The sequence below is a fragment of the Hippocampus comes genome, unplaced genomic scaffold, assembly GCF_001891065.2.
Source record: "Hippocampus comes isolate QL1 unplaced genomic scaffold, H_comes_QL1_v1.1 scaffold501, whole genome shotgun sequence".
NCBI lineage: Eukaryota > Metazoa > Chordata > Actinopteri > Syngnathiformes > Syngnathidae > Hippocampus > Hippocampus comes.
Window position 1 is genome coordinate 499,403 of NW_017805779.1, and position 22,881 is coordinate 522,283.

Here is a 22,881-nt window from a genome sequence, read left to right on the forward strand (position 1 = left end):
GAAAAAAAAAAATGCTTGTACGCACGATTCCGTTTGCTATAAATCTTTGACCCATGAACTAATTATGACTTTGGTTCTCAGAAAAAATCCCCCGAGGGCGCCATGTCCCCACTCTCTTTCATTTCCTTTTCTGCACTCACTTCCTGCCTCGGGAGACACTCGCTCACTCATTGGCTCGCCCAAGCCTATTAAAAGCTAATTGGGCCTTGATTTAATCATGGTTTCAAACGTAAACAAACACAGAGGACGTCCACTTTGCGCCCAACTCCTCCATTAGCCTTCTACCAGGACTGATTACATCATTCAAATTTCCGCTGTTGTGATTCAAACCAACACAAGTCTGATTTATGTCATTAAAATTTAAAGCACAGAACACTCAAACTGATGATCGGGCCACCGCATTTGAGAATTCTCACTCCTTCGTGAACAAAGTCAGTAAGAGCCAGATTGCTGGATGCCTGCTAAGCAGAATATGACGTAGCGATAATCAGGACAGATTTGAGAATTTTCCTCCCTAATGCTAAAAAAAACCCCAAACAACAAAATGTTATTTATGTATTTTTTTACATTATTATATATATATATTTTTTACTAAAGTGTATAATTTGACTTTAAGTGACTTACCAGCATATACAGAGTCTGCCTGAAGAGCTTCGTTGTGGTCTTTTATTTTGAAATGGCACAACTGAAACTTCCTCTACTATGATGTGATGTTGACTTGTATTTATCCTGTCCTCATATTTTATTTTTTAAATTAATTGGTTCATTTTCACACTTTGTCTCACTTCCCGTCGTACAACGAGGCACTCTTATTTTGATATCTTTCCTTTGACACCTGTAATGCGTGGATGGTGCATGTACAGACCCACGCACGCACGCGCGCGCGCACACGCATACGCACAGACTACTAAACAGCCGCGCTGGGCTGAGCTGAGCTTTCGGGGGTGCAGTTTCCGTCGGGGGGAAGATCCGCTCAAACACGCCGAAAGACGCAGCTTGTCTGCGGCGTTTTGAGCCGGGATGCCCGCTGCAGCGTCAGGTAGGAGGATTCGGGGGTTGGCTGAACGGCGACATGTCTCACTAATTGTCACTCTCCCAATTTTTCAAGAGAGACTTCATGGCAGATGAGAGGAGGACAATAAACCGACACGAGACAACCCCCCACCACTCATCGCAGATGCAGAGAAGCGGGGCGTGCACCGATGCGCCCGGCCGCCCCTGATGCAGCTCGGCGCCGCCTCGGGGCTTTCCGCCGGTTGGGAGAGGCTGGAGCGGCCGCTGGAGGCTGGTCGGCCGCGCGCCGCCATGCTGCGCCAGGTGCTGCACGCCGGCCTAAGCGGCGGCTTCCGCGCGCTCGGCCGCTTCGTGGCGAGCCAGCCGGTGTTCTTCGCCTCCACGCCGGTGCTGCTCGCCGTGCTGCTGGGCGCCAGCTTCAGCCGCTACCGCGTGGAGGAGGACGTGCAGAGCCTGCTGGCGCCCAAGCACAGCCTGGCTAAGATCGAGGGCAACCTGGTGGACAGCCTCTTTCCCATCAACCACTCCAAGCACGCACTCTACTCGGACCTGCAGACGCCCGGACGCTACGGCCGCGTCATCGTCACCGCCCGGCGGGGCAGCGTGCTGGAGCCGCCCAATCTGGACGCCGTGCTCAAGGTAAGCAGCGGAGCGACCGCATTAGGTGTGCAATATTTCAAAGGTCTCTCCGACCCCTCTGTTAAGTTTTTTTATTTTTTGGGGTGAAAAAAGTGTTGTTTTTTGTTTTGCTTTTATATTTTTACATTATTTGGTGAAAAGAACAAAAAAAGTTTTTTTTTTTTTTATATTTGTACTTTTTTTTTACATTGAAAAAGCATCCACTTTGACCTGTCAAGGCTGCGTGATGATTTTTAATTGAAATACGGGTTCACTTGACCCGCAACATACCACCGGCATGAAATTTGATTTATTGATCAAATCTATCACGCATAATTATAAGAGGGAAATCACAAAAATAAGTCCAGTACAAGAATTTTCACCCCCCATTTCTTCCCCCTTTCAAATGGGTCAAAGGGTATTACCGTTACGTGATCATCATAAACTCGATAAACATTTTAAACCTTGAAGTGGTCCGTTCCGTTTTAAATTGAATTATGGACAACAAAATGGAAATTAGAATGCAGATATAAAAAAAAAAACAAAAAACAGTTGGACAAAAAAAGCATCACCATCCTTCTGCAGGCAGTCTGTTTTTCTTTTCGTTTCTGCTCTTTGTATTGGATCCCAATACTTCATGAAGTGATGCCAGCACTTATTTAAATTGAGCAGAATCGGGACTGAATTGAAGTGATGCTTCTGCAGTAACTTAAATCACTTTTGGAACAAAAGGGACAAACGTAGTTGTCATTTCACTGGCAGCGGTGGACGTTTCTCATTCGGGTGATTGCGTGTTGACAAAGTGCGCTCCTCGGTGAGCACAAATCAAAGCCGGAAAAATGCCAAACCAACCAAAGTAAACGCTTACTGTGATAAAGGAGGACAAATTTACTGCCATATGCCACAATTATTCAATTGGGGTGCACGTGTCGATTGGCAAGTGAGCTAGTGTGAAAAGCCAGTTTACCGTAAAAAAGCAACAAATGCATTTTCGGTTTCAAGCCTGAAATGAAAAGCAGTGAAAAAAAAACTGTCGTTGTAAAAGCAACAGTGGAATAACAGTCAGAAAAAAAGTGAAGTGTGCCTCGCATCTGGTTTGTTGCTAGGTAGCCGTGTGGATGTTGGCACTGTTGTCGTCTTGACAACATGCTTGCAAGCCCCCACGTGTGAAAGAATATTTCAGGAAAAAAAACAACTTTTTTTTTTGTTCTGTGGAACCAATCCCCAGCAGATCCCTGAAATAACTCACTTCAACATAGTTTCCTTGGCACCGAAATGATGCCAAAGCACTGGTTTTGTCTTCATGAGGCTCATCAACTCATCTCAAAGTAGTTCCTTCTCACAACGATCCCACAAGATGGCAGCAAATTATTACTTTTGTCGAAGTGAAGCTCCTCTACTCATTTCAGCTTAGTTGCTTGTCACCGAGAAGCTACGGGGCCGTCGCGAAGCACTACTTTTGTCTAAATGGGGCTCCTCAACTCATTTCAACATAGTTCCTTGTCATGAAGATGCTACTAGACGGCAGCCATTTACTACTTTCATGGACGGGAAACTCCTCAACCTCACTTTAACAAAGTTCATCAGCCCCAAAAAGGCCACAAAATGGTGCCAAATCACTAGTTTTGTCTAAGTTCCTACTTGTATTACAAAAAAAGTCACTGCACCAACCTATCAACATTTTTTGTGGGCGTGGCGCTGTTGTTGGTGGCAGGGTTTTCTCAGGGCCGTTTCCTATTTCCACTAAACGCATCAATCCTTCCTTGCCAGCTGCACAGACTCATCTACCACATGCAGGTGACAGTGCCCCCGAGCGGCCCCACCAGCTTCAACTACTCCTTCTCGCACTTGTGTCTCCCCGACGACAAGAACGTGTGCATCGTGGACGACATTATCCGCGCCATGGAGGAGATGCGGTCGGCCCAGGCCGCCAACCGTTCGGCGCCGGTGCTGCGCTACCCCATCACGCGGCTGGCCGACGGGCGACAGGCCTACATCGGCCACCAGCTGGGGGGTGTGCAAATCTGGGCCCCCAACGGCGCGGCCCGAGGGCTCCGGGGCGAGGGCGTGCGGTCGGCTCGGGCGCTCCAGCTCACCTACTACCTGCAGGCGCGCGGCGGGCTCATGGAGGGCGTGGCCAGCCAATGGGAGAAGACCTTCTGCCGCCAACTGCGGGAGTTTGCGGCGCTCCACCCCCAGCTGGGCCTCTACCCGGCCACGTCGTCGTCCCTCAGGACCGACTTCCAGTTCTCCTCCGTGCTGGCGCGCCGCCCCCTGCTGGCTAGCTTGGGGTTGTGCGGAGTTCTGGCCGTCCTGTGCTGCTCCATGCGGGACTGCGTCCGCTCCAAGCCGTGGTTAGGCATGCTGGCCTTGCTGTCCGTCACGCTGGCCGGATTGACGGCCGCCGGAATCCTCAACCTGAGCGGCTCCACTTACAACTCCACCTACCTGGGCATTCCTTTCGTCATGCTGGGTAAGTTGACCATAATTAATCATCGATAATTTATTGACATTCTCACCGATGTATGCATGTTATCAGTACCGTCTGTAGCTAGAAAAGAAGAGACGGATAATAGCAATGCTTGCAGGCATATTTTCTTTATCCTCAGTGAAGAATATGACAGCAGTTTACTGAGGAGCTGTGACTGTTTTGTGCAGTATGCATTGTACTGCCCCCTGGTGGCAAAGTCTGTAATGGATGAATGGCATCTCTATTCTTTTCAATTGGGAAATTGATTTGCTACATTGAAATCTTTCCACTTTCTGTTGTTGATTTTTTTTATTTTCTTCAATGTTTCAAAATGATAAAAACAAATGTGCAGTCTTGGTAAAACTCAGTTGATATCCAGTAGATCTGGCAACCCAATCCTCTGCACTCTCATCAACGCTTTGTTGATTTACTCGAAAGCTGATTGCTTCGTTTCCAGTCTTCCAGCATCCGGCCAATTGCTGAGCACAAAAAAAACAACAAAAAAAACATGACCTCCACGCTGCAAAAAATGCTATCAAAGACAACCCAAAAAAAAAAACCCGCCGCAAGGTGTGAGCACTCCTATTGATTTTTGCCACACTGCCCGTGTTGACTGTCTGCTACATCTGATGCTTCCCTCCAGCGGGGTACGGAGGGCATCATTTCAAATGAGTGACAACTCGCAACCTTGACTTGCTCGGCTTATGCAGCTGACTTGACGTTTTACAGCCAACCCTAAAAACAATTCATTGGACGGAACGACAGCAAAATGCGACAACACGAGAAAGAAACTTTATGTTCGAAGGCATCTTAGCTCCTCCCGGTTGCACGATTCCCTCCACAAAGAGTCGCTCTGCTCGTTGTCATCCCAAGTGTGAAGTGCATTGTCATGTCGAGGTCACCCAAATGCGGTGAGAGTTTATGTGAGTGCCATTGCTGAATCACCGTCGCCGTGGCAACCAGAGATGAGGCCGCAAACACTGAGATGTACCCGTCCAGGCTCTGCAATATGATCGTGCAGTATGTTTGTTATTTTCGGGTCTGTAATTGTCTTGTATCATTGTCCAAATTTTATAAACCATGACAGGTAAATTTCCTGTGATGTTGAGCGACCAGATTTAAAACAAAACCAAAAAAAAAAAAAACATTCTGCCCTCCCACGTCATGAACTCTTTGCCCATTTTTTTTTGGGTAACATTTTGAATGTTTTTTTTCCAGGTCACGGCCTCTTCGGCTCCTTCGAGATGCTGTCGTCGTGGCGACGCACGCGCGAGGACCAGCACGTGAAAGAGCGCGTGGCGAGCGTCTTCGAGGACGTCATGCTTCGCTTCTCGGGTTCCACCGCGCTCCACCTGATGACTTTAGGCTTGGCCGCCTCGCCGCTCACCAACATGGAGGCGGTGCGCCTCTTTTGCCGCACCGCCGCGCTAGCTGTCAGCGTCAGCTACGCCTACATGCTCTCCTTCTACAGCTCCTGCCTGGTCTTCACCGGTTACCTGGAGACCGGCTACAGACACGGCTGCTTTTGCCGACGAGTGCCCAAACAGGACCGGCTGAACTCGAAACCGGCCTGGTACAGATGCCTGATGTACACCCGCTATCAGGACGAAGCGCAGACCGCCACCGGGACGCCACATGGCATCGGACACGCGCCCCACCCGCCCAGCATGGAGCACACGCGCACTTACATTCACCCTCGGGCAGCCAACAACCACCTGATGAACACTCCCATCCACCCTCACACCTCGGACCCTTGTCCTCAGGACTCACACCTTTTGCTAGGCTGTGTGAGGCGTTGCTACGGAGACTGGATCACCAATACTTATGTCAAGCCCTTTGTTGTGCTGCTCTACCTGGTCTACATCTCCTTTGGGCTCATGGGATTCCTGCAGGTGAGACACCCAGTATGCACGAAATTACTCTTTCTGATGAAGACCTTTTCACCATGATGTCAGGTGTGTGTGTGTGTGTGTGTGTGTGTGTGTGTGTGTGCGTGTGTGTGTGTGTGTGAGAGAGAGAATATATAATACATTCTTCTGTTTTTAATTCTCCTTGGTAAGTCACATTGTCTCATAACTGCTGAGCTATTTTTTGAAGAGGCAGCTGATGTTCTTGGGGCTAACTTGTACCCCCTGGCATCATTTTTTAAAAAAATTCAGGACAATGAGTAAAAATGCATCCGTGTTTGCAGTGTAATCATGCTCCCTCCCTCTTCCTCCATGCGTAACTGCTCACCCCTCCCCTCTCTGCTCGCCGTGAAGGACGAAAAAAAAAGACATCGACTAAAATGCAGTCGAAAAATAGGCGTAGTTCGTTACTAACCCAGCAGTAACTCATTTTGTGTCGTCAACAGGTAGCCCAGGGCTCAGAGCCCAGCTCCCTGGTTGCCATGGACACGGCCACGGCTTCGTACACCCGCGCCCAGCAGCGTTACTTCAGCTCCTACTCGCCCGTTATTGGCTTCTACATTTACGAGAGCGCCCCCTACTGGAACACCACAGTGCAACGCGACCTGCTGGAGTACGCCAAAGGCTTCCAGCGCATCAGTTGGCTGGAGGCCTACCTGGCCTACCTGTCCGAGCGCAACCAGTCCACCAGCTCGGCCCGGGAGAATTTCACCCACACCCTCCGCCACGGCTTCCTGCGGGAGCCTCAGTTTGCCCACTTTGCCGACGACATCATCTTCGCCGAGCGGGGTCCCGGCGAGGAGCCCGACGTGGCGGCGTCCCGCATCTTCCTGGTGGCCAAGACCACGGAGAACAAACGCGAGGAGATGTCGGTGCTGCTGGACACGCTACGCCGCCTGTCGCTCACCTCCCGCGTGCGCTTCCTCATCTTCAACCCCTCCTTCGTTTACCTGGATCGCTACGCCGCCGCCGTCAGCTCGCCCTTGCGCCACTCCCTCCTGGCCGTCCTCTTCCTGTTGGGTCTGTCCTCCCTGGCCGTGGTGGAGCCCCTCGTGTCCGTGTGGCTGGGGCTCACCATGCTCTCGGTGCAGTTCGGCGTCCTGGGCTTCATGACCCTGTGGGGCGTGGAGCTGGACTGCGTGTCCGTGCTGTGTCTGATCCTGGCATTGGGACACGCCGCCGACTGCAGCGGGCCGCTCCTGTGCGGTTTTGCGGCTGGCCGGGGCGACAGCAGGACCCACTGGGTGAGGGTGGCTCTGGAGAGGCACGGCGTACCCTCGCTGCAGGCCTTCCTCTGCTACGGCGCCGCCTTGGCGCCCGTGGGCTCGGTGCGCTCCAACCTGACGCGCACGCTCTTCCGCTGCCTGGCCCTGACGGCCGGATGCTCCGCCCTCCACACGCTGGCCTTCCTGCCCACCCTGCTCACCTTCCTGCCTCCCTCCAAAAACCGAGCTCACCGCCCCCCGGCGGGCGACGGACCCCGGCAGGAAGTGGAGTGCGTGGAGATGAATGACGGCACTCGGGTGGTCGACCAAATCACTACGGTTTGACCGCGGCGATATCGCAACGCGTTTTCGAGACTTTGACGCCAGGGGTGCTCACGTCCCATCCTCAAGAGTCCCTATCCAGCTTGTTTTCTCTCCCTCCTCCAGCTCACCTGATTCAAGTGATCAGCTCATCCTCATCATGGATCATTGTCAAGCTTTGCCGAAGCCTGATAATGATCCGAATCATTTTAATCAAGGGGTGTTGGAGGGGGCGACATCCAAAACGGGCTGCATAGGGTTGCCATGGAGCTCGCCGTATGGGAACGGGATCGCTGACTGAGAGACGAAGCTCGTTGAGGGGGGGAAAAAAACGGAGGGGAAAAGGTTAAGCAAATGCACATTTGACTGCGGAAAAGAAGCAAAGAGCTGGATGTCGCGTTTCCACGGCAACGGGCTCGTCCAAGACAACCAAAGAGCCGAGCTAAGGCTTTTTGGGTCCAGTCGGCTGCTGCCTGCTGTTTGTTTGCCTTATGGAATTGAGCGGTACACAAAGTTGACAAAAATTCTGGGACGCCCCTCTTAATCAATCGGCCAATTGATAATAGGAGCACTGACTCTTAATTGATCATCTTATCCAGACGTTTTGGATGATTGTTTGCTTCTGAGGTTTCCTTTTCTGTTTCCAGCACACAGAGCACGGATGTGATTTGAGTCAACGTAATACATTTAGCGGAAACCACATTTGAATATTTTTATTTTATTTTTTTTAACACAAAATTCAAACACACGCCACCTGATACAAAGTCTTCCCATCGCTGTCCCAATTCTTTTGTCCATTTCGTGTACTTTGCAGTGACAGCACAAGGAGGCAATCGTCTGTATTTGTAGAAGAAATAAAGGCACGGTGATTTCATTCACGCTCGAGTTTTTGGCACTTGTGACGTGGTGCCATCATGCCCTGGTCAATAAAAGGAGTTTTATTCCAGAAGATAAAATGTTTTGCCCCACTTTCTTTACTCTATCAAGGTCCTATTTGTGAACAAATCACATTAATGATCCTCACGTAGTTGTCATCTTATGATTTTTTTTTTCTTTTCTGTTTTGATTCCGAATGCTGAGAACTCCATCTGTTGTTGTGCTGTAAAGCCACAACAACAACCTCACGGACTCAAATGAAAAAAAAAAGATCCTTTTAAAAGCGCAACTCAGGCGCACGTGTTGTTGGATCACATTGTGGCACTTGTGGAATCATCTGATTTTGTTTTCTTTCCTCCCTCAGTGCGACCCAACAAAGCCCGCCTGTCACCCGAGCAGTCAGCGGTCTTCGCTGCCTCCTTGTGTTCACTTCCTCCACTGCAAAGAGCCTGCGTGAGCCTTGCGGATGTTTTTGTCTGCTTTGAATTTGCAGCTACACTTGTGAGTGTGTGTGTTTGTGTGTGTGTGTTCATGTTCTGGAGTGTTTCTGTAACATTTCTCTCACCGATATCCATTTCACTATTGAGCCTGAGGGATAATATTGCTCTTTTGTCAACAACTTTAGACAGTGCTAATATTCTACATACTTTCTTGTGTTTTGACAGAAACACACACACACACACACACATGTGCGCAGAGTGAGACGGATCAAATAAAGGCTAATACTCTGTCCAGGAACTGTCTGGACCTGCATCCTGTAGCACCAGCTGTTGCCCTCCAGTCATACTCGGCGGACGGATTGATGGCTGGAGAGATAGACGGCGGAACGGAGGGATGGATTCAAGCACAGATTGACGGATGGATGGATGAGGGCTCGGATGAACGGATAGACGAGCATGTTAAAGAGGACTCGGGAGGTCAGTTTGACTGATGGGTGGAAGTTTCCTGGCTCGATGGAAAGATGAGCGCGAATCGATCGCTCAGTGATGAATCGTGGATGTCCCGATAGATGGATGCAAAAATCTATGATGCAGCAAGGATGCATGTAAGGGGAGATGGATGGATGGATGAAGGGACCACCTGAAAGACAGATTCAAAGACAGAAGATGGAGGAGAGAAGCGAAGATGGACCGATCGGGGCGGGTGGATGGATGGATGGATGGAGGAAATGGTGGCGAGATGCACAATGGCCAGTCAGATGGACCACGGCGGGTCGGACACACAGACATCCTCGCCCCTCCTCCGCGTGGGCGTGTCCCTGTTGAGTGTCTTTTCCCGAGCTCACAAACTCACCGCCGCATAGTGAGCGAGACGCGCTTGTTGTTGCAACCCAGTACACACCACCGAAGAAGAAGAAGAAGAAGCGCAATGGCCAGACGGCCGCATGATCAGACCAGTCTTGCGACCTAGGAAAAGTACAAAATGGACCCAAAGAGCACAAAAAGCAGCAGGTAACGTTTTGTTAAAATGAATTTCTCTCCTATTAATTATCTTTCATAATTTGAATGTGATAGTAAATACTCATCATGTTGTACGTTTATATCAGGCCAATTCACTGGTTACAAACATAGCGTCACATTTTGTAAATATGAGCTTATGAGAGAGTGACATGTGATATGCAGCGTGTGAACCGGAACAGAACAATGCCGTGCCAAACAAAAGCCTGCCAGTGATGGAAGTCTGAATGCGCTCGCGGAGCAACCCTGCCCCCGAGGTCCGAAAACTTTACCCGACGAGAACACGTCGACATCGCGTCTGCTTCCACGAAGGCGGCAAGCGGAAGCGGAACAAAGTGTTCGCATCGTGTGAAATGAATTTTGAGGAAGCCCGCAAAACGGGAAGTCCAAATTAACAAATGGATTGAAACACAACAATCCACCACTGGGAAGTTAGCATGCGTAAGTCATGTGACGCCCATGGGCCAACTGCGTGGTTGTGTACCCCAACGACTCAATTATGAGATGAAAGCCGGTTCAGCTCAAGGGTGACCAATTGATTTTGAGGTGTGTCCAATTACTTTTGATCACGTGTGTTTCCAGGAGGAGGAGGAGTGGTCGGTGCACAAATGTTTTGCTCCAAGTACTTCGGCTTTCCTTTTTGGGAGCTGCTCCAGTCCCAGGTACAAATGTCCCATTGCCACCCAATGTGGTTCTGGTACTCAACCTTTTGGAGATTTTATTTCTGATTGTTACGTTCCGGAACGTGGGTGGATCCCACAAACGAACACAGAGATAAAATAAGCTGTCCTGAAAAAAGTGCAAATTACAGAGCCAGGGAAAAAAATGGAATGAACAAAATGGGCGGATCCCACAAACGAAGACAGAGATAAAATAATCTGTACCGAAAAGAGACAAAGTGCAAATTACAGAGCCAGGGAAAAAAATGGAATGAACAAAAAGCACTTTGCAGAAGTCAAGGAAATATATAATTTAAATTCCTTGTCACAAAAAGACAAGTAAAATCCAATTACGAGAAATAGTACTTATTGAAGCAAAACAAGGTAAACCATGGCACGGATTAAAAAAAAAAAAAACGGCATAAACGAGATACGAATGTCGAGAGAATTAACACTTTGTCCGAGAGTCGTGAGCAAGGTGAATAATCCGACAGCAAGTTGTCAGCGTAGCAATCCTTATGTAGTCCACTGATGATAACGCATGACAGGTGCGATGTTGGAGGGAAACGCCCACCGCCGAAAACTGCAACCAAAAACATACCGGAACATGACACTGGTAATTGGCAAGTTTAGCTTGAAGGAAGAAAAACTATCCCGCATTATTCGCTTATTTGTTGTTGTGCTCAGGCCAAAACCATGTCTGATCCTCTCCTCTTTCATCTATAACTGCTTCAGACAACAAAGTGTATGCAGAAAAGTGGTGAAGATTGCACGATTGTCTTGTGTCCTATGTGGCGCCGCGAGAGTGGCTGCCTTTCCAGCAGCTCCTATATTTTGTTGTTCTACTTCTTCCTTTCATAACTTTGCTGCTGTGAATTAGGAATTTCTCCATTGTGAGACTAATAAAGGTTTTCTTATCTTATCTTATCTTAACATACGAATAGTGCTTTGGCGCCACCTAGTGGTATACTGGCGCTAAGGAAACACCGGAACCACTTTGGTCGGACTCTAGTTTTAGAGAAGTGAAATAACCTGTACACCCCCCCCCCCCCCCCCCCCCTTCCTAAAGCTTTCGGTTACTTCCTGGGGGACACCAAGGCGGTGCTGAACGGCTGCAAAGACCACTGGACCCTGCAGGACAGCACGTTCACGCCCTTTTTGTCCCAGATGACTGTGTGCTTGGATGTCCGAGTGCTTTCCCCTGGAGCCTGGGTGGCCTTCTCCTATAGCTCGGTCCACGCACCCATGCCCGATCTGGGTCTGGAAGGGAATGAGGGGGCAGTGTACGGGTGGCTGCTTGGGGTCCGGCACCGCTTTCCCGTTAGTCTGTCCCTGGCTCGGTGGCACACGGTGTGCTTGAGGAGAGATGTCCCCGGAAAGTCATTCAGCTTGGAGGTAATCGGTGCGAGATTCTGTGCTCGGTTGCAAAAGTTACACCGAGTTCATGCGGTGACCTTTCGCATTCAGCTTAATGGACGTCTGGTGGCCAAGCGGACGGTCATCGCCCAGGCCATCCCCCCCTCTGGGTCCCTGTGGCTGGGCTGCCGTCCTCGGCAGAGGCCGCGCGGCGCAGTGCTCGGCCAGGTGGAGGTCTACATGTTCCGGATGTGGGATGACCTGGCCCACCGCGGCCCCTGCGAGGATGGCACCGTGATTGGCTGGGACGCCCGATTCTGGGGCCTGACCAGCCCCAGGGCTCGGCAGACGGATCGCCAGCTCCACTGTGGTGAATATTAATTTAGTTTTTACTTCGAGCAAGTGCTGCAACAACGACAAGTATCGCTGTTTTTGGCCCAACAATCCGAATTTGGACTCTCTTTCTCCCTTCCACCTGGGAAATAATTTATAATGCCTGAGTGCACCGAGTCTTTTACCGGCACTGTAACTGTAACCTAACTTAACCCTCTAACCCAGGGGTGTCAAACTCATTTCACATTGTGGGCCACATACGGCTTCGGTAGATGTAAAGTGGGCCGGACCATTAAAATTATACCATACTCTGCTGTAAATAACCAAAATAATGTATTTCCTTTGTTTTGGTCTAAAGAAGCACAAGAACATTAGGAAAATGTTGAAATTTAAAAAACAGATCTAGCGGATACTCCATGAATTGCACCCTATTAAAAATATTCATTCCGTGTCTTTTATGCATTTTTTTCACTTTTAAATTATCCTGTTGGCCAGATCGAACCTCCTTGCGGGCCAATTCCAGCCCACGGGCTGTATGTTTGACACCACTGCTCTAACCCTTTCTGTCACTGGTACAGTTGCACGATCAAACTGCCAATATTGTTCGCGATGTCAAATCTTAATTCGTCGTCGCGATTGTTTTGCTTTCAGTTTCCGCATTTACTGACAGCCCCCGTCAAAGTCAACCGGCGTCAGTCATAGTGACACCTCGGGACCGCATGGAAAAATCTTCAAAAAGCGAGAGCACAACATCATCGGACATCAACGGCTCCTCCGCCGTCACCGCCAGTGAATTCACATCAAACGACGAAATCGCATCTCGGCCACTGAATTTAGCCCCGCCCGCTGATCACATCCTAGCCGGTCGCCTCTCGAGTAGCAGCCGGACACCTCATGAAAGGTCCCAAAAATCAGCCCGTAAAATTGCTGACTCGTCACTTCCACGTGGAAGCGCAATCGCACCCCTCATCAACGACACATCACGGTACGACGTAACGACAACGCCCTCTACGTCTGACTACGATGCAACCACACGCTACAAAGGATTCACACGTCTTCCAAATGACACAGTGTACAACAAAACAACTCCCACATTCCTACCATCTGCCAGCAACACCCTTGACGACAATGTAACTGCAGTCAGTGAAATCACACCCCTCATCAAAGACACCCCACGATTCCACCATACTACCCCATCCACGACGTCTGACGCCACAACGCGCAAAACTTTTCCACATCTTCCAAATGACAAAACGGGATCCAACTTTTTACTCCCCTCTGCTCACAAAACACTTGAGTACAATGTAACCGCAGTCGGCGCGATCACGCCCTTCATCAACGACACGTCACAACACAACCTAACAACACGAGTCTCGACCTCGGGCTATCGTGTAACCACGCACCACAAAACAACCGAAACGGAGTACAACGTAACATCTGACTTGTTACTTCCGCTTGCCGACACTCCTCTCGAGAGCAATGAACCACCAGTTGGTACAACAGCGGCTCTCCTCAAAGACACGTCACGACACAACCTAACTGCACCTTCCTCGACATCGCCCTCCAATGTCACCGCACTCAAAGCATCATCACCCGTCCCGAATGACGCCACACTGCAGAATAAAGCAACTGGCAGATTGTTACCGTCGGCTAACAGCACACTTGAGAACAACGCGACAGGAGTCGGTGCAATGACGCCATTTGTCAAAGACACACCGCCAGACAACCTAACTGCAGCTTCCTCGACATCACTTGCCAACGCAACTCCACACAAAGCGTTTCCAAATGACCCCGAGGTGTACGATGTCACGGCGGCCGACGCATCAACACCCACTGACATCGCGGACCTCAACGGGACGACGGCGAGCGCGATAACGCCCCTCATCAAAGACACCCCGCGATACAACCTAACTGCAGCTTTCTCTTCATTAGTCGACGACGTGACCGCACACAAAGCGTTTCCAAACGACACCGCCGCGGATGACATCACGGCAACCGACGCGACACCAACTGACCGAACCGACCTCAGTGTAACTCAAATAAGTGCGTGGGTATCCTTAATCAAAGACGCGCCACAAGACCACCGAATGACATCCTCCCCTCAACCGGTCGACGATGTAACGACTCGCGATAAAGCATTGACATCCGGTGCCAATCGCGCAGCAGGGAACACAGCCAACGTCCTTGCCGATCGACACGACAGCACTCCCGCAAGTCGCCCGACGTACGCACCGACAACCCCCGGCGACGCGCAACCGGACGACGTAACAGACAACCGTGACGCCGCCTTTTCCCACGGTTACGCAAAGCACAACGTCCAGACAGCCACGCAAAATTCAACGGATGGCGTGATCGACGACACGCCTCTGAAAGCGACCGTTCCCGATATGAACAAACATCCCGCCTCTTACTGTCCGACGACGTCCGATGACATAACGCCGTCGACCACAAATGCCGCAGCTGAAGCGATTGATGACATAACAACCAACAAACACGAGGACGCGTTCGCAGTCTCGACAAACGATCGTCCTGAAGCCCGAGTGGAGTCGAGTACAAAAGTCGGGGCCTCCCGTGAACGTTTCGCAAGAACCTCTGCCACGATGACCGCAACCACAACGGAGACGCTTCAAAGTAAGAACGCCGCGACGGAGTCTTCCTCACCCGGTAAGAATTATGACATCATAGCCTGGATCGCAAGACTTCCCGCCGTTGGTCGAACCGTCAGCAGGGCGCCGTTTGCTCCTGCCTCTCCTCAAATCATCATTCGTCTTTTTTCAGCTTTTATTTCTGCCAGATATCAATAAACAGTTCATACATTCAATTTTCACGTAACAAATATTGGCATGTATTGAGACAGGACAAAGAAACCCGATCGAATAAACACCATGATTCCCCTCAAGGGTCGGGAACTCCCTCCATGTTGTCTTCAGGTACAAAGAACAACCTGGAGGAGCAAGCGGAGAAACTTCTGGAAAAAACTCGGGACGCATCTCAGCTCAACTCCTCCCAGGTGAAATTCAAAGCCGATGAAGCAGAACTTGGGACTCCTCTTCCTGTTTGGATTCTTGTCGAGTTGAGCTGCGTGACGGGATTTGATGTGCGCCTCGTCAAACCAACTTATGACTCTGCTATTAATTGTCGCAGGTGGCAGAGTTGGTGGCGGAGCTGGAGAGGCTTTTGGATGCTCCCGTCGTGTCTCAAGCTTTGGGCAAGAAAGCCGTCAGCATTGTGAGCAACCTGATGGAGGGCGACCCCCTCGCCCTTGACGCCTCCTCCAACAGGTACAATCCACCCGACGACAGTCAAACCTTTAAATAAACACTTTGAGGGACAGCGGTTACTACAGTGGACAGCTTGTCATGTTATCAGGTGACAGGGTGCTTGAAAAGGTTAAAAAAAATACAAATAAAATCCAAAGATCCATGTTGAAGTCATCTGGGTGTTCTCTTCAGGATCATTGCAGTGGTGGAGGACTTGGGTCTCAAGCTGCTTCTAACCGACGCCCCTGTCGTCCTCTCGTCCGGCTCGCTGGTTCTGGCCGTCCAGAAAGTGGACGGAAGCGACTTTCCGGAGATGTCTGTCAACATCGTCAACACCGAGGACGTTCAGGTCGTGAGACTGTCATTGTTGATGAGACCAAAAACCTTCCTTGGTTTTTATGATGCCTTTTGAACAGATAAGCGATGGCGGCGAGAGGTTCAAGAATCGGGACTCCGCCATGGCTTCCGTGTACCTGCCGTCTTCCATCATGGAGGCCTTGAGTGGTGACGAGCGGAAGCTCGTCGACAGGGTCCAGTTCACGTTCTACAGTCAACCGATCCTGTTCCAGGTGCTTTCCCCGCTGCTGTCATAACGGTCAACTGAAATCCAATCCTCCTGTTTAGAATTTCAACATTCAAAGGTTTAGACGAGGTCAAGGTCATCCTTTAATTTCACCTTTTTGTGAGCAGCGTGTATTATTATTATTATTATTTAATTTTTTTTGTTCCAGGACGACACATTGAACAATCAGACCGTGGTCACTTCAGTGTTGGCATCGAGCGTCAGCAACGTGTCAATCAGCAACCTGACTGACAACATTCGTTTCACCATTCGAAACAGCCAACCTATACACGTGAGTGCACATGAACGTTTCCATCCAAACACGGGAACTTTTCTCCTGAACTTCATCCGATCTGTCGTTAGCAGGCTAGCTACGAGGCCGTTTGCGCCTTCTGGGACTTTGCTATGAGCGGTGAGCAACAAGACACGGATTGGGCGCTAGTGAGCGCGCTGATCACGATGATGGTATGGATTCTTTTCAGGCGGCGCAGGTGGATGGAGCACCACCGGCTGCACTGTGGCGAGCGCCACGTCGTGGAGAACGACGTGCACCTGCAGCCACCTCACTTCCTTTGCCGTCCTGCTGGTCAGTGCTTGACATGATCCATCGTTGGTCATTTTGGCACCAGCAAAACAGCTTTTTATTATTCCAGTGGTTAGTTGATTTATTATTTCAATTCATTTTCAAGGTTGTGGTTGTGTTACGTGTCCTAAAAACAGGATCTGTCCAGAGGCGGGATAAATGACCGCAAGCAGGCACAAATCCTCACCTTCATCACTTATATTGGCTGCGGCATTTCGGCCATTTTTCTGGCTGCCACATTGTTGACGTACCTTTCGTTTGAGTAAGGCTCTGAAATGATGGATTGATCTTTTTTGGGGGGGGCGGGGGCAGATCGATGTATTTATTCTCCTTCAAACCGCGCAGGAAGTTGCTGCGTGACATTCCGGCCAAGATCCTGGTGCAGCTCTGCTTTTCGCTGCTCCTCCTCAACTTGGTCTTCCTGCTGGACGGCTGGCTGGCGCAGTCCCCGGCTCGCGGCCTTTGCATCAGCACCGCCTTCTTCCTGCACTACTTCCTGCTCACTTCCTTCACCTGGGCGGGGCTGGAGGCCTTGCACATGTACCTGAGCATCGTGCGGGTGTTCACGCCGTACCTCAGCAGATACATGCTCAAGTTCTCGCTCATCGGCTGGGGTCGGTAACTTCGGAGTGGCTCACGGTCGGCTTTTCGTGGGGGGGACCAAAAGATGTTTTTCATATTTGTTTTCATTGCCCAGCAGGGGTTCCAGTCGTCGTTGTGGTTGTGGTGATCTCGGTAGACAAAGACAATTATGGTCTGGTTTCATATGGACGGAACATGGACGGCACCTCCGGGGACTTGTAAGTACCTTGATGTGACAAGATTCTGGACACCAAAAGTATCATATTGGCCCGAATATAAGACGGCCCTGATTATAAGATGGCCCCCTCTTTTTCAAGACTCAAGTTTGAAAAAAGACTTTTTGAACACCAAATTAATTTTTATACAGAAAATAATTAGAGTACATCTGAAACAAATGATTCTAACAATATATTGAGAGAAAAAGCATGTTATTTTGCCTCATTCAAATCTTAATATCTGAACATTTAAATATGTAAACTAAAGTGCAATCACATTCGTCAATGAATGGCTTCTGGTTTTTTGAAATGTAAATGACATCATAACTTCTCCTCAGCTGCCGGTTAACCTGGCCGATCTTCGACCCACTTTTCTCCAGATTGTCGCTATGTTTCTCCATTTTTTGTTATCTCTTCTATTATTTTCTTCTCTTTTCTTTCTTACCGCTATTTTTTATTTTTCTTCTTCATGCTACCGCTTTTTTTATTTTTATTCTTCGTGACAGGGGTTCGCTTTGGCCTGGGGAGTCAAGTTCAGCATTCGCTTCAATGATATCTCGCGCCATCTAGCGTCGTGAATGGGTATAATGTCTAGACCCTGAATATAAGACGACCCGCACTTTTTCAGTCTTATTTCAATGCAAAAAACACCGTCTTATATTCGGGGCCAATACGGTAGTCAACCTCCTAAGCAAACAAACATTCCTAAATAGAAACATTTTAGAAGCTGCGATATTCGGAGTTCATTTTCTTGGTGTTTTCCAGCTGCTGGGTGCGCAGCGACGCGGCCTTCTACGCCGGAGTGGTGGCCTACTTCCTGCTGGTGTTTGCTTCCTGCCTGCTGGTCTTCGCCGTGGTCATGGTGCAGCTGTCACGCATCAAAAAGCAGAACCCGCACAACCAGTCGCCTCATCGCGGCGTGGTGGCCGACCTGCGCAGCGTCGCCGGCCTGGTGGCGCTGCTCGGCCTGGCCTGGGGCTTCGCGCTGTTTGCCTGGGAGCCGCTCTACTTGCCCTTTGCCTACCTCTTCACCATTTTCAACTCTCTGCAAGGTCAGGACAGAAAATTTTAAAAGCACCCCTCGACTGGTGAAAATACACTTATGAAGCTCCTCACCCGCCTTAACATAGTTCCTTGGCACAAATATGCCACATTGATGGGTGGAAAGCACCACTTTTGTCTAAATGAAGCTCCTCACCCAGCTCAACATAGTTTCTCGTTACTTCACGCCACTGTTGTCTATTAGTGTGTCCTTAAAACCATTTGAATCTCCTCTCCAGGGTTGTTTGTCTTTATTTTCCACTGTGCCTGCAAGGAGAGCGTCCGCAGGCAGTGGCAAACATTCCTGTGTTGCGGGCATCTGCGTTTGGCTGAAATCTCAGGTGATGTGACGCATGAAAGCACGTCAAAAATGTAAAGAAATGCAAATGGACATCCAGGAAATGAATGCACAAAATTGTTGCAGAATGGGGTCGGGCCGCCGCTCGGGAGAACAGGAACTTTGCCGTGACGACGTCGGGCGTGTCGACTCGCCAGCTGGCCTCTCGGAGCTCCTCGCTCGCCAGCAACAGCACCAACAGTGGCAGTACGTAGTTCCTTAATTCACTTCCACGTAGCTCTTCAGCACAAAGATCCCACGAAAATGGCGCTAAAGCACTACTTTTGTCTAAATGATGCTCTCGACTCCTTTCATCATAGATTCTTGGCACCAAGATGCCCAGAGATGATGCAAAAGTGTTACTTTTGTCTTAATAAAGGTCCTTAACTCACTTCAACACACAAGAAGTGTGTGGTTTTTATTTTTTTCATCAAAAGATGGTTTCCTCACCATAATCTGTGAATATGTAAATTTACAATTATTACAAAAATATATGATGTAATCAAAACATATTTTCACACAATGGCTTTCATGTTTTCGTCCCCACAGGTTCAGTGTTTGCAGACAGCGGCATGTCTGAGGGTTCGAGCTGCGACGTGGTCCTCAACGAGCTCCACAGACAGACTGTCGCGTTTTAAAGAAATTCCACTTTATTCCTCGTCATTCTTGTCTCGATGTACATTTAGTTGTCAGTATTTCTCCTCTGGCAGTAATTGAGCGTCCTCGCTTTTTGCAATTCCAGACATGTCCACTAAGTGGCAGTGTAAGACCGCTCATCGGTTCGAAATGAAGCGGTTCGAGAGAGTTCAGGAATTCAAGCGTCATCATCACGACGGTTTTCAAACTTCTACCTTAAAAGATTTTTTTTCAATTTATTTATTTTCAGTTCGGGACATTTATGAAAATAGTGAAGGATTGGAGATTATTTTGGTCGGTCGTCGCCCGCCTCGGGGCTGTGTCACAACAGTAGCCAGCCTGTCACTCTGCGGCGGGAGGCTAATAACGGCTGGTTCTCTTCAGGCCATCGGCGAGATTACAAAAAAAAAAGAAAGAAAAGAAGATATTACAACAGCAAAGCAACGGGTGTTGCCATGGTGACAGTAATAACAGTCAGAAATCAGACTTGTGAGTTACGACTTCTCCAAAGGATCATTTGTCTCTTGTGTGTCCTCTTTTCGGGAACTCATTGGAGGACCTCCGAGGATCGGCTCGTTGACGGTGAAAGCACGTAAAACAAGAATCTTGTCATCAGCTTCTCCCAGAAACAATACAGCATTCTACTTCATTAAAAAAATACAGTAATGATACAGTTCATAGAATGTATAAAAAAAAGAGTTTGTCTCATTTTTGTTTTCATTTCAATAACACCGTCACACATGGAGACTGTTAGTCATTCTTCACAGAGGATAAAGAATACATGTCTCGGAGTCTTTTTAGACTGGTTATTTATGTTGCTTCATTGTGTTTAAATATCCTTTGCTTCAGGGGTTCTAACCAATGCTATTTGCGAGCCCGTCTATGGTGTTACCCATTATGTGTTAGCATCAAGCTAGCATGCTTTAAGTTCGGATTATGTGGTTGTTTAATACAAAGTCAAGCCTCCTCTGGGAGTGATGGGATCAATGACGCAAAGTGCTCAATCAAACGCTGATTGACTGAGTCAGCAGGGACAAAGTCAGCCATTGAACTTTGCAGTGTGGGAACATGACGTGACTTTCACTTTGCCTTTTTGATCCTGGAAAAGCTACACCTTGGAGTGCAAATGATCCCAATACTAACGTGAACTTATAATGCACGTTTGGAACGAAACATTCGAGCAAATCATGGAGAAACAATACAACAATACTCACAGGCACATATTCCTTATCCTCTGCACAGAATGCCTAACTACAATTACTGCGGCTTACTGAGTCACTTGTAAAACACTTCATGAGTTTTTATGTCTGTATTATACTGCCCCCAATTGACCAAGGCACACCTACCAGAAGGAGCGGCACGGTGTCCATTGAATTGAAGCAAAAAAAAAAAAAAAAATCCAAAAAGGAACTGTTCAAAAAGATGAAATGCAAATGGCATGTGTGGATGCTTTGATGAGCTCTTGGCACGATGCAGCTCTATAAACAAACACACCATGAGGCTTTTTGGCACATTGTCTTGTTGCCCATCGTCACCAAATTTGAAATCCTCATGCTTGGATTTTTGAACGGATTTCAAGCACCCGCTCGGCCTCTCCTCAAGGCTCCATTTCTGGCAAATCAGCACTCAGAAGGTGCAGAAATAGTCCGAGACGTTATTGACGTCTCCCGCTCGGATAAAAGCGAAGCTTTCCATCGGGGCAGTCGATGCACTAACCTCTCCAAGGTCACATGGGGTTCAGGCTGATTGATGTAAAATCTGATGGCAAGCAGGAAAAAGTCCAATTTGCATGTTTGCAGGTGATGCGCAACTGTTGTGTTCTAGTTTCCTGTGTCCCCATTTTTTTATGTCATGTAGAGCTTTTGTCCCGCCCTGCTCCTCGTGTCAACCAATCAGCTTCCTCTAGCCACTCGTGCCTTGCGCAGGTGTGCCTCGTCGTCTCATCACTTTGCGTGGTTTTAGTTCTCTGCCTTCTTGCAGTCTGTGTGGGTTCGTGGAGTTGACGCAGGTCACGGTCCCGCAGTCGTGTCTTCTTGCCAGTCGTGGTGAGTCAATGCCATTGATTGGACGGAAACCTCTTCAAAAGTCTCAAGGTCGCTCAGAGGCCAGTGAAGTTTGAATTCCCGACACCTCGCGTTCTTCAAACGTCTGCCTACTGGAACATGGACCTTACGCTAAATCTGAAAGCGACGGAATAAATATAAAAATTGCGGTACTAGTAGTTGGAGTTCTCTCAGTCCCTTGTCGTCATGTTTCATTTGTCGTCTTTTTGCATGTCAGCAAACGTTGGGAAAGGAGCACAATGTTATTCTTTTTATTTTTTTTTTCTTTTATTCATTGTAGTGCCTGTGAAAGATTCTTGAAATGTGGCGCGAGTCGGCCCGATTTCTGCTGATGATCACAAGCGTGCCGATCAAACGGGCGCGATTGCAGAACTGCCCGCACTAAAGCGAGACGAAGGTCGGCGATGTAACCTCGCCAATTTGCACTTGAGTGTAATGAGATGCAAATGAAATGATGGTTGCTGGAAGGAAAAAAAAGAGAAAAGAGGGAGCAAAAACGTTGTCAGGTGGAAGATTGATGGCGCGTACGTGACTGCAGTCAACCATTTGTGTGTGTTTTTTTTTTTTTAAATTTAAATAGCCCTCAGTGCATCTCGATATAAATGACTGTGTGAAAGTGTCACCATAATGTACAATAATGACTTTGTGGATGGATAATTTTTTTAAAAGTTTGGATTTTTCAAGAAGTATACATATTATTTTCATGTCTATTTTTAATTTCTAAATAAAGGGCTCATTTACTTTTTATACCCTGAAAAAAAAACTGTTTAATTTTCTCATTTGTATTTTGTCAAGTGGCTTCACACAATAAAATCATCTGGATTTAAATTTATTTTTTTTGTAGATCTATAGTCGACTTATAAAATGTTTTTAGATCCAGATTATGGCATTATTTATTTTATTCAAAAATGTGTGAAATAATTCAATTAATCACTCTACATTCCTAATTTGATATGAATACATTCCTAATATAGATTAAAGATTAAAAATTCTAATCTCTATATGTCTTTACATATACATACATATCCATCTATCTATATCTACGATTAAAAAATGGGAACTGATTTTCTATTCGGTGTCGGCTTCCGTACCGTACGTTCACAAAGATATTTTGACACTCACGCTACGCAATTGAGGAAGTTGAGCATCAGACACCATGGGCTAAATCTATAGAAAGTCAAATAAAATCTATTATTCATCATATGCCCGTTGGTTTCCTTCCTACCAAAGGGCAAACATACATTTTTTTTTTATTGAACAACCTCTTCGTGATGTACTACACAACATCTCGCACGTATCACATATATCGCATATATTTTTAATAAAGCAACGCTTCTATAGGACACTTTACACTGCTTTGTTTCCGGCTAACGTGTCATCATTCCT

General features: G+C 48.2%; 2 protein-coding genes across 5 annotated transcripts; both read left to right on the forward strand.

Moving 5' to 3' along the window:
- The first annotated feature begins 690 nt into the window (after positions 1–690).
- On the forward strand, positions 691–7,859 carry ptchd1 (patched domain containing 1). 3 transcript variants are annotated; one of them, XM_019884780.1, is made up of 5 exons: positions 691–1,039; positions 1,109–1,653; positions 3,403–4,105; positions 5,321–5,994; positions 6,456–7,859. In XM_019884780.1, the coding sequence occupies exons 2-5, from the start codon at positions 1,222–1,224 to the stop codon at positions 7,557–7,559; spliced, it is 2,913 nt and encodes a 970-aa protein (XP_019740339.1). In that variant the 5' UTR covers positions 691–1,039; positions 1,109–1,221; the 3' UTR covers positions 7,560–7,859. The 3 variants fall into 3 exon arrangements, with proteins under 3 accessions (XP_019740339.1, XP_019740341.1, XP_019740340.1); XM_019884782.1 differs by having other exon boundaries at positions 1,113–1,653; XM_019884781.1 differs by having other exon boundaries at positions 691–1,653.
- A 1,730-nt stretch (positions 7,860–9,589) lies between these two features.
- Positions 9,590–20,090, forward strand: adgrg2a (adhesion G protein-coupled receptor G2a). Of its 2 annotated transcripts, none has more exons than XM_019884783.1 (19): positions 9,590–9,862; positions 10,451–10,530; positions 11,597–11,922; positions 11,995–12,253; positions 12,868–14,880; positions 15,117–15,226; positions 15,361–15,497; positions 15,669–15,825; positions 15,893–16,045; positions 16,208–16,330; positions 16,402–16,450; positions 16,521–16,624; positions 16,759–16,883; positions 16,967–17,235; positions 17,322–17,421; positions 18,184–18,470; positions 18,699–18,800; positions 18,884–19,003; positions 19,346–20,090. In XM_019884783.1, the coding sequence occupies exons 1-19, from the start codon at positions 9,834–9,836 to the stop codon at positions 19,432–19,434; spliced, it is 4,632 nt and encodes a 1,543-aa protein (XP_019740342.1). In that variant the 5' UTR covers positions 9,590–9,833; the 3' UTR covers positions 19,435–20,090. The 2 variants fall into 2 exon arrangements, with proteins under 2 accessions (XP_019740342.1, XP_019740343.1); XM_019884784.1 differs by having other exon boundaries at positions 16,405–16,450.
- Positions 20,091–22,881: the final 2,791 nt, after the last annotated feature.

Bases quoted from the DNA above. Each gene is read 5' to 3' on its own strand.
- adgrg2a (XM_019884783.1), top strand. From the start codon at position 9,834: ATGGACCCAAAGAGCACAAAAAGCAGCAG. The intron at 12,254-12,867 runs GTGAATATTAAT...TTTTGCTTTCAG, and splicing joins GGATCGCCAGCTCCACTGTG to TTTCCGCATTTACTGACAGC. The intron at 19,004-19,345 runs GTACGTAGTTCC...TCGTCCCCACAG, and splicing joins CAACAGCACCAACAGTGGCA to GTTCAGTGTTTGCAGACAGC.
- ptchd1 (XM_019884781.1), top strand. From the start codon at position 1,222: ATGCAGCTCGGCGCCGCCTCGGGGCTTTCCGCCGGTTGGGAGAGGCTG. The intron at 4,106-5,320 runs GTAAGTTGACCA...TTTTTTTTCCAG, and splicing joins CATTCCTTTCGTCATGCTGG to GTCACGGCCTCTTCGGCTCC. The intron at 5,995-6,455 runs GTGAGACACCCA...TGTCGTCAACAG, and splicing joins GGCTCATGGGATTCCTGCAG to GTAGCCCAGGGCTCAGAGCC.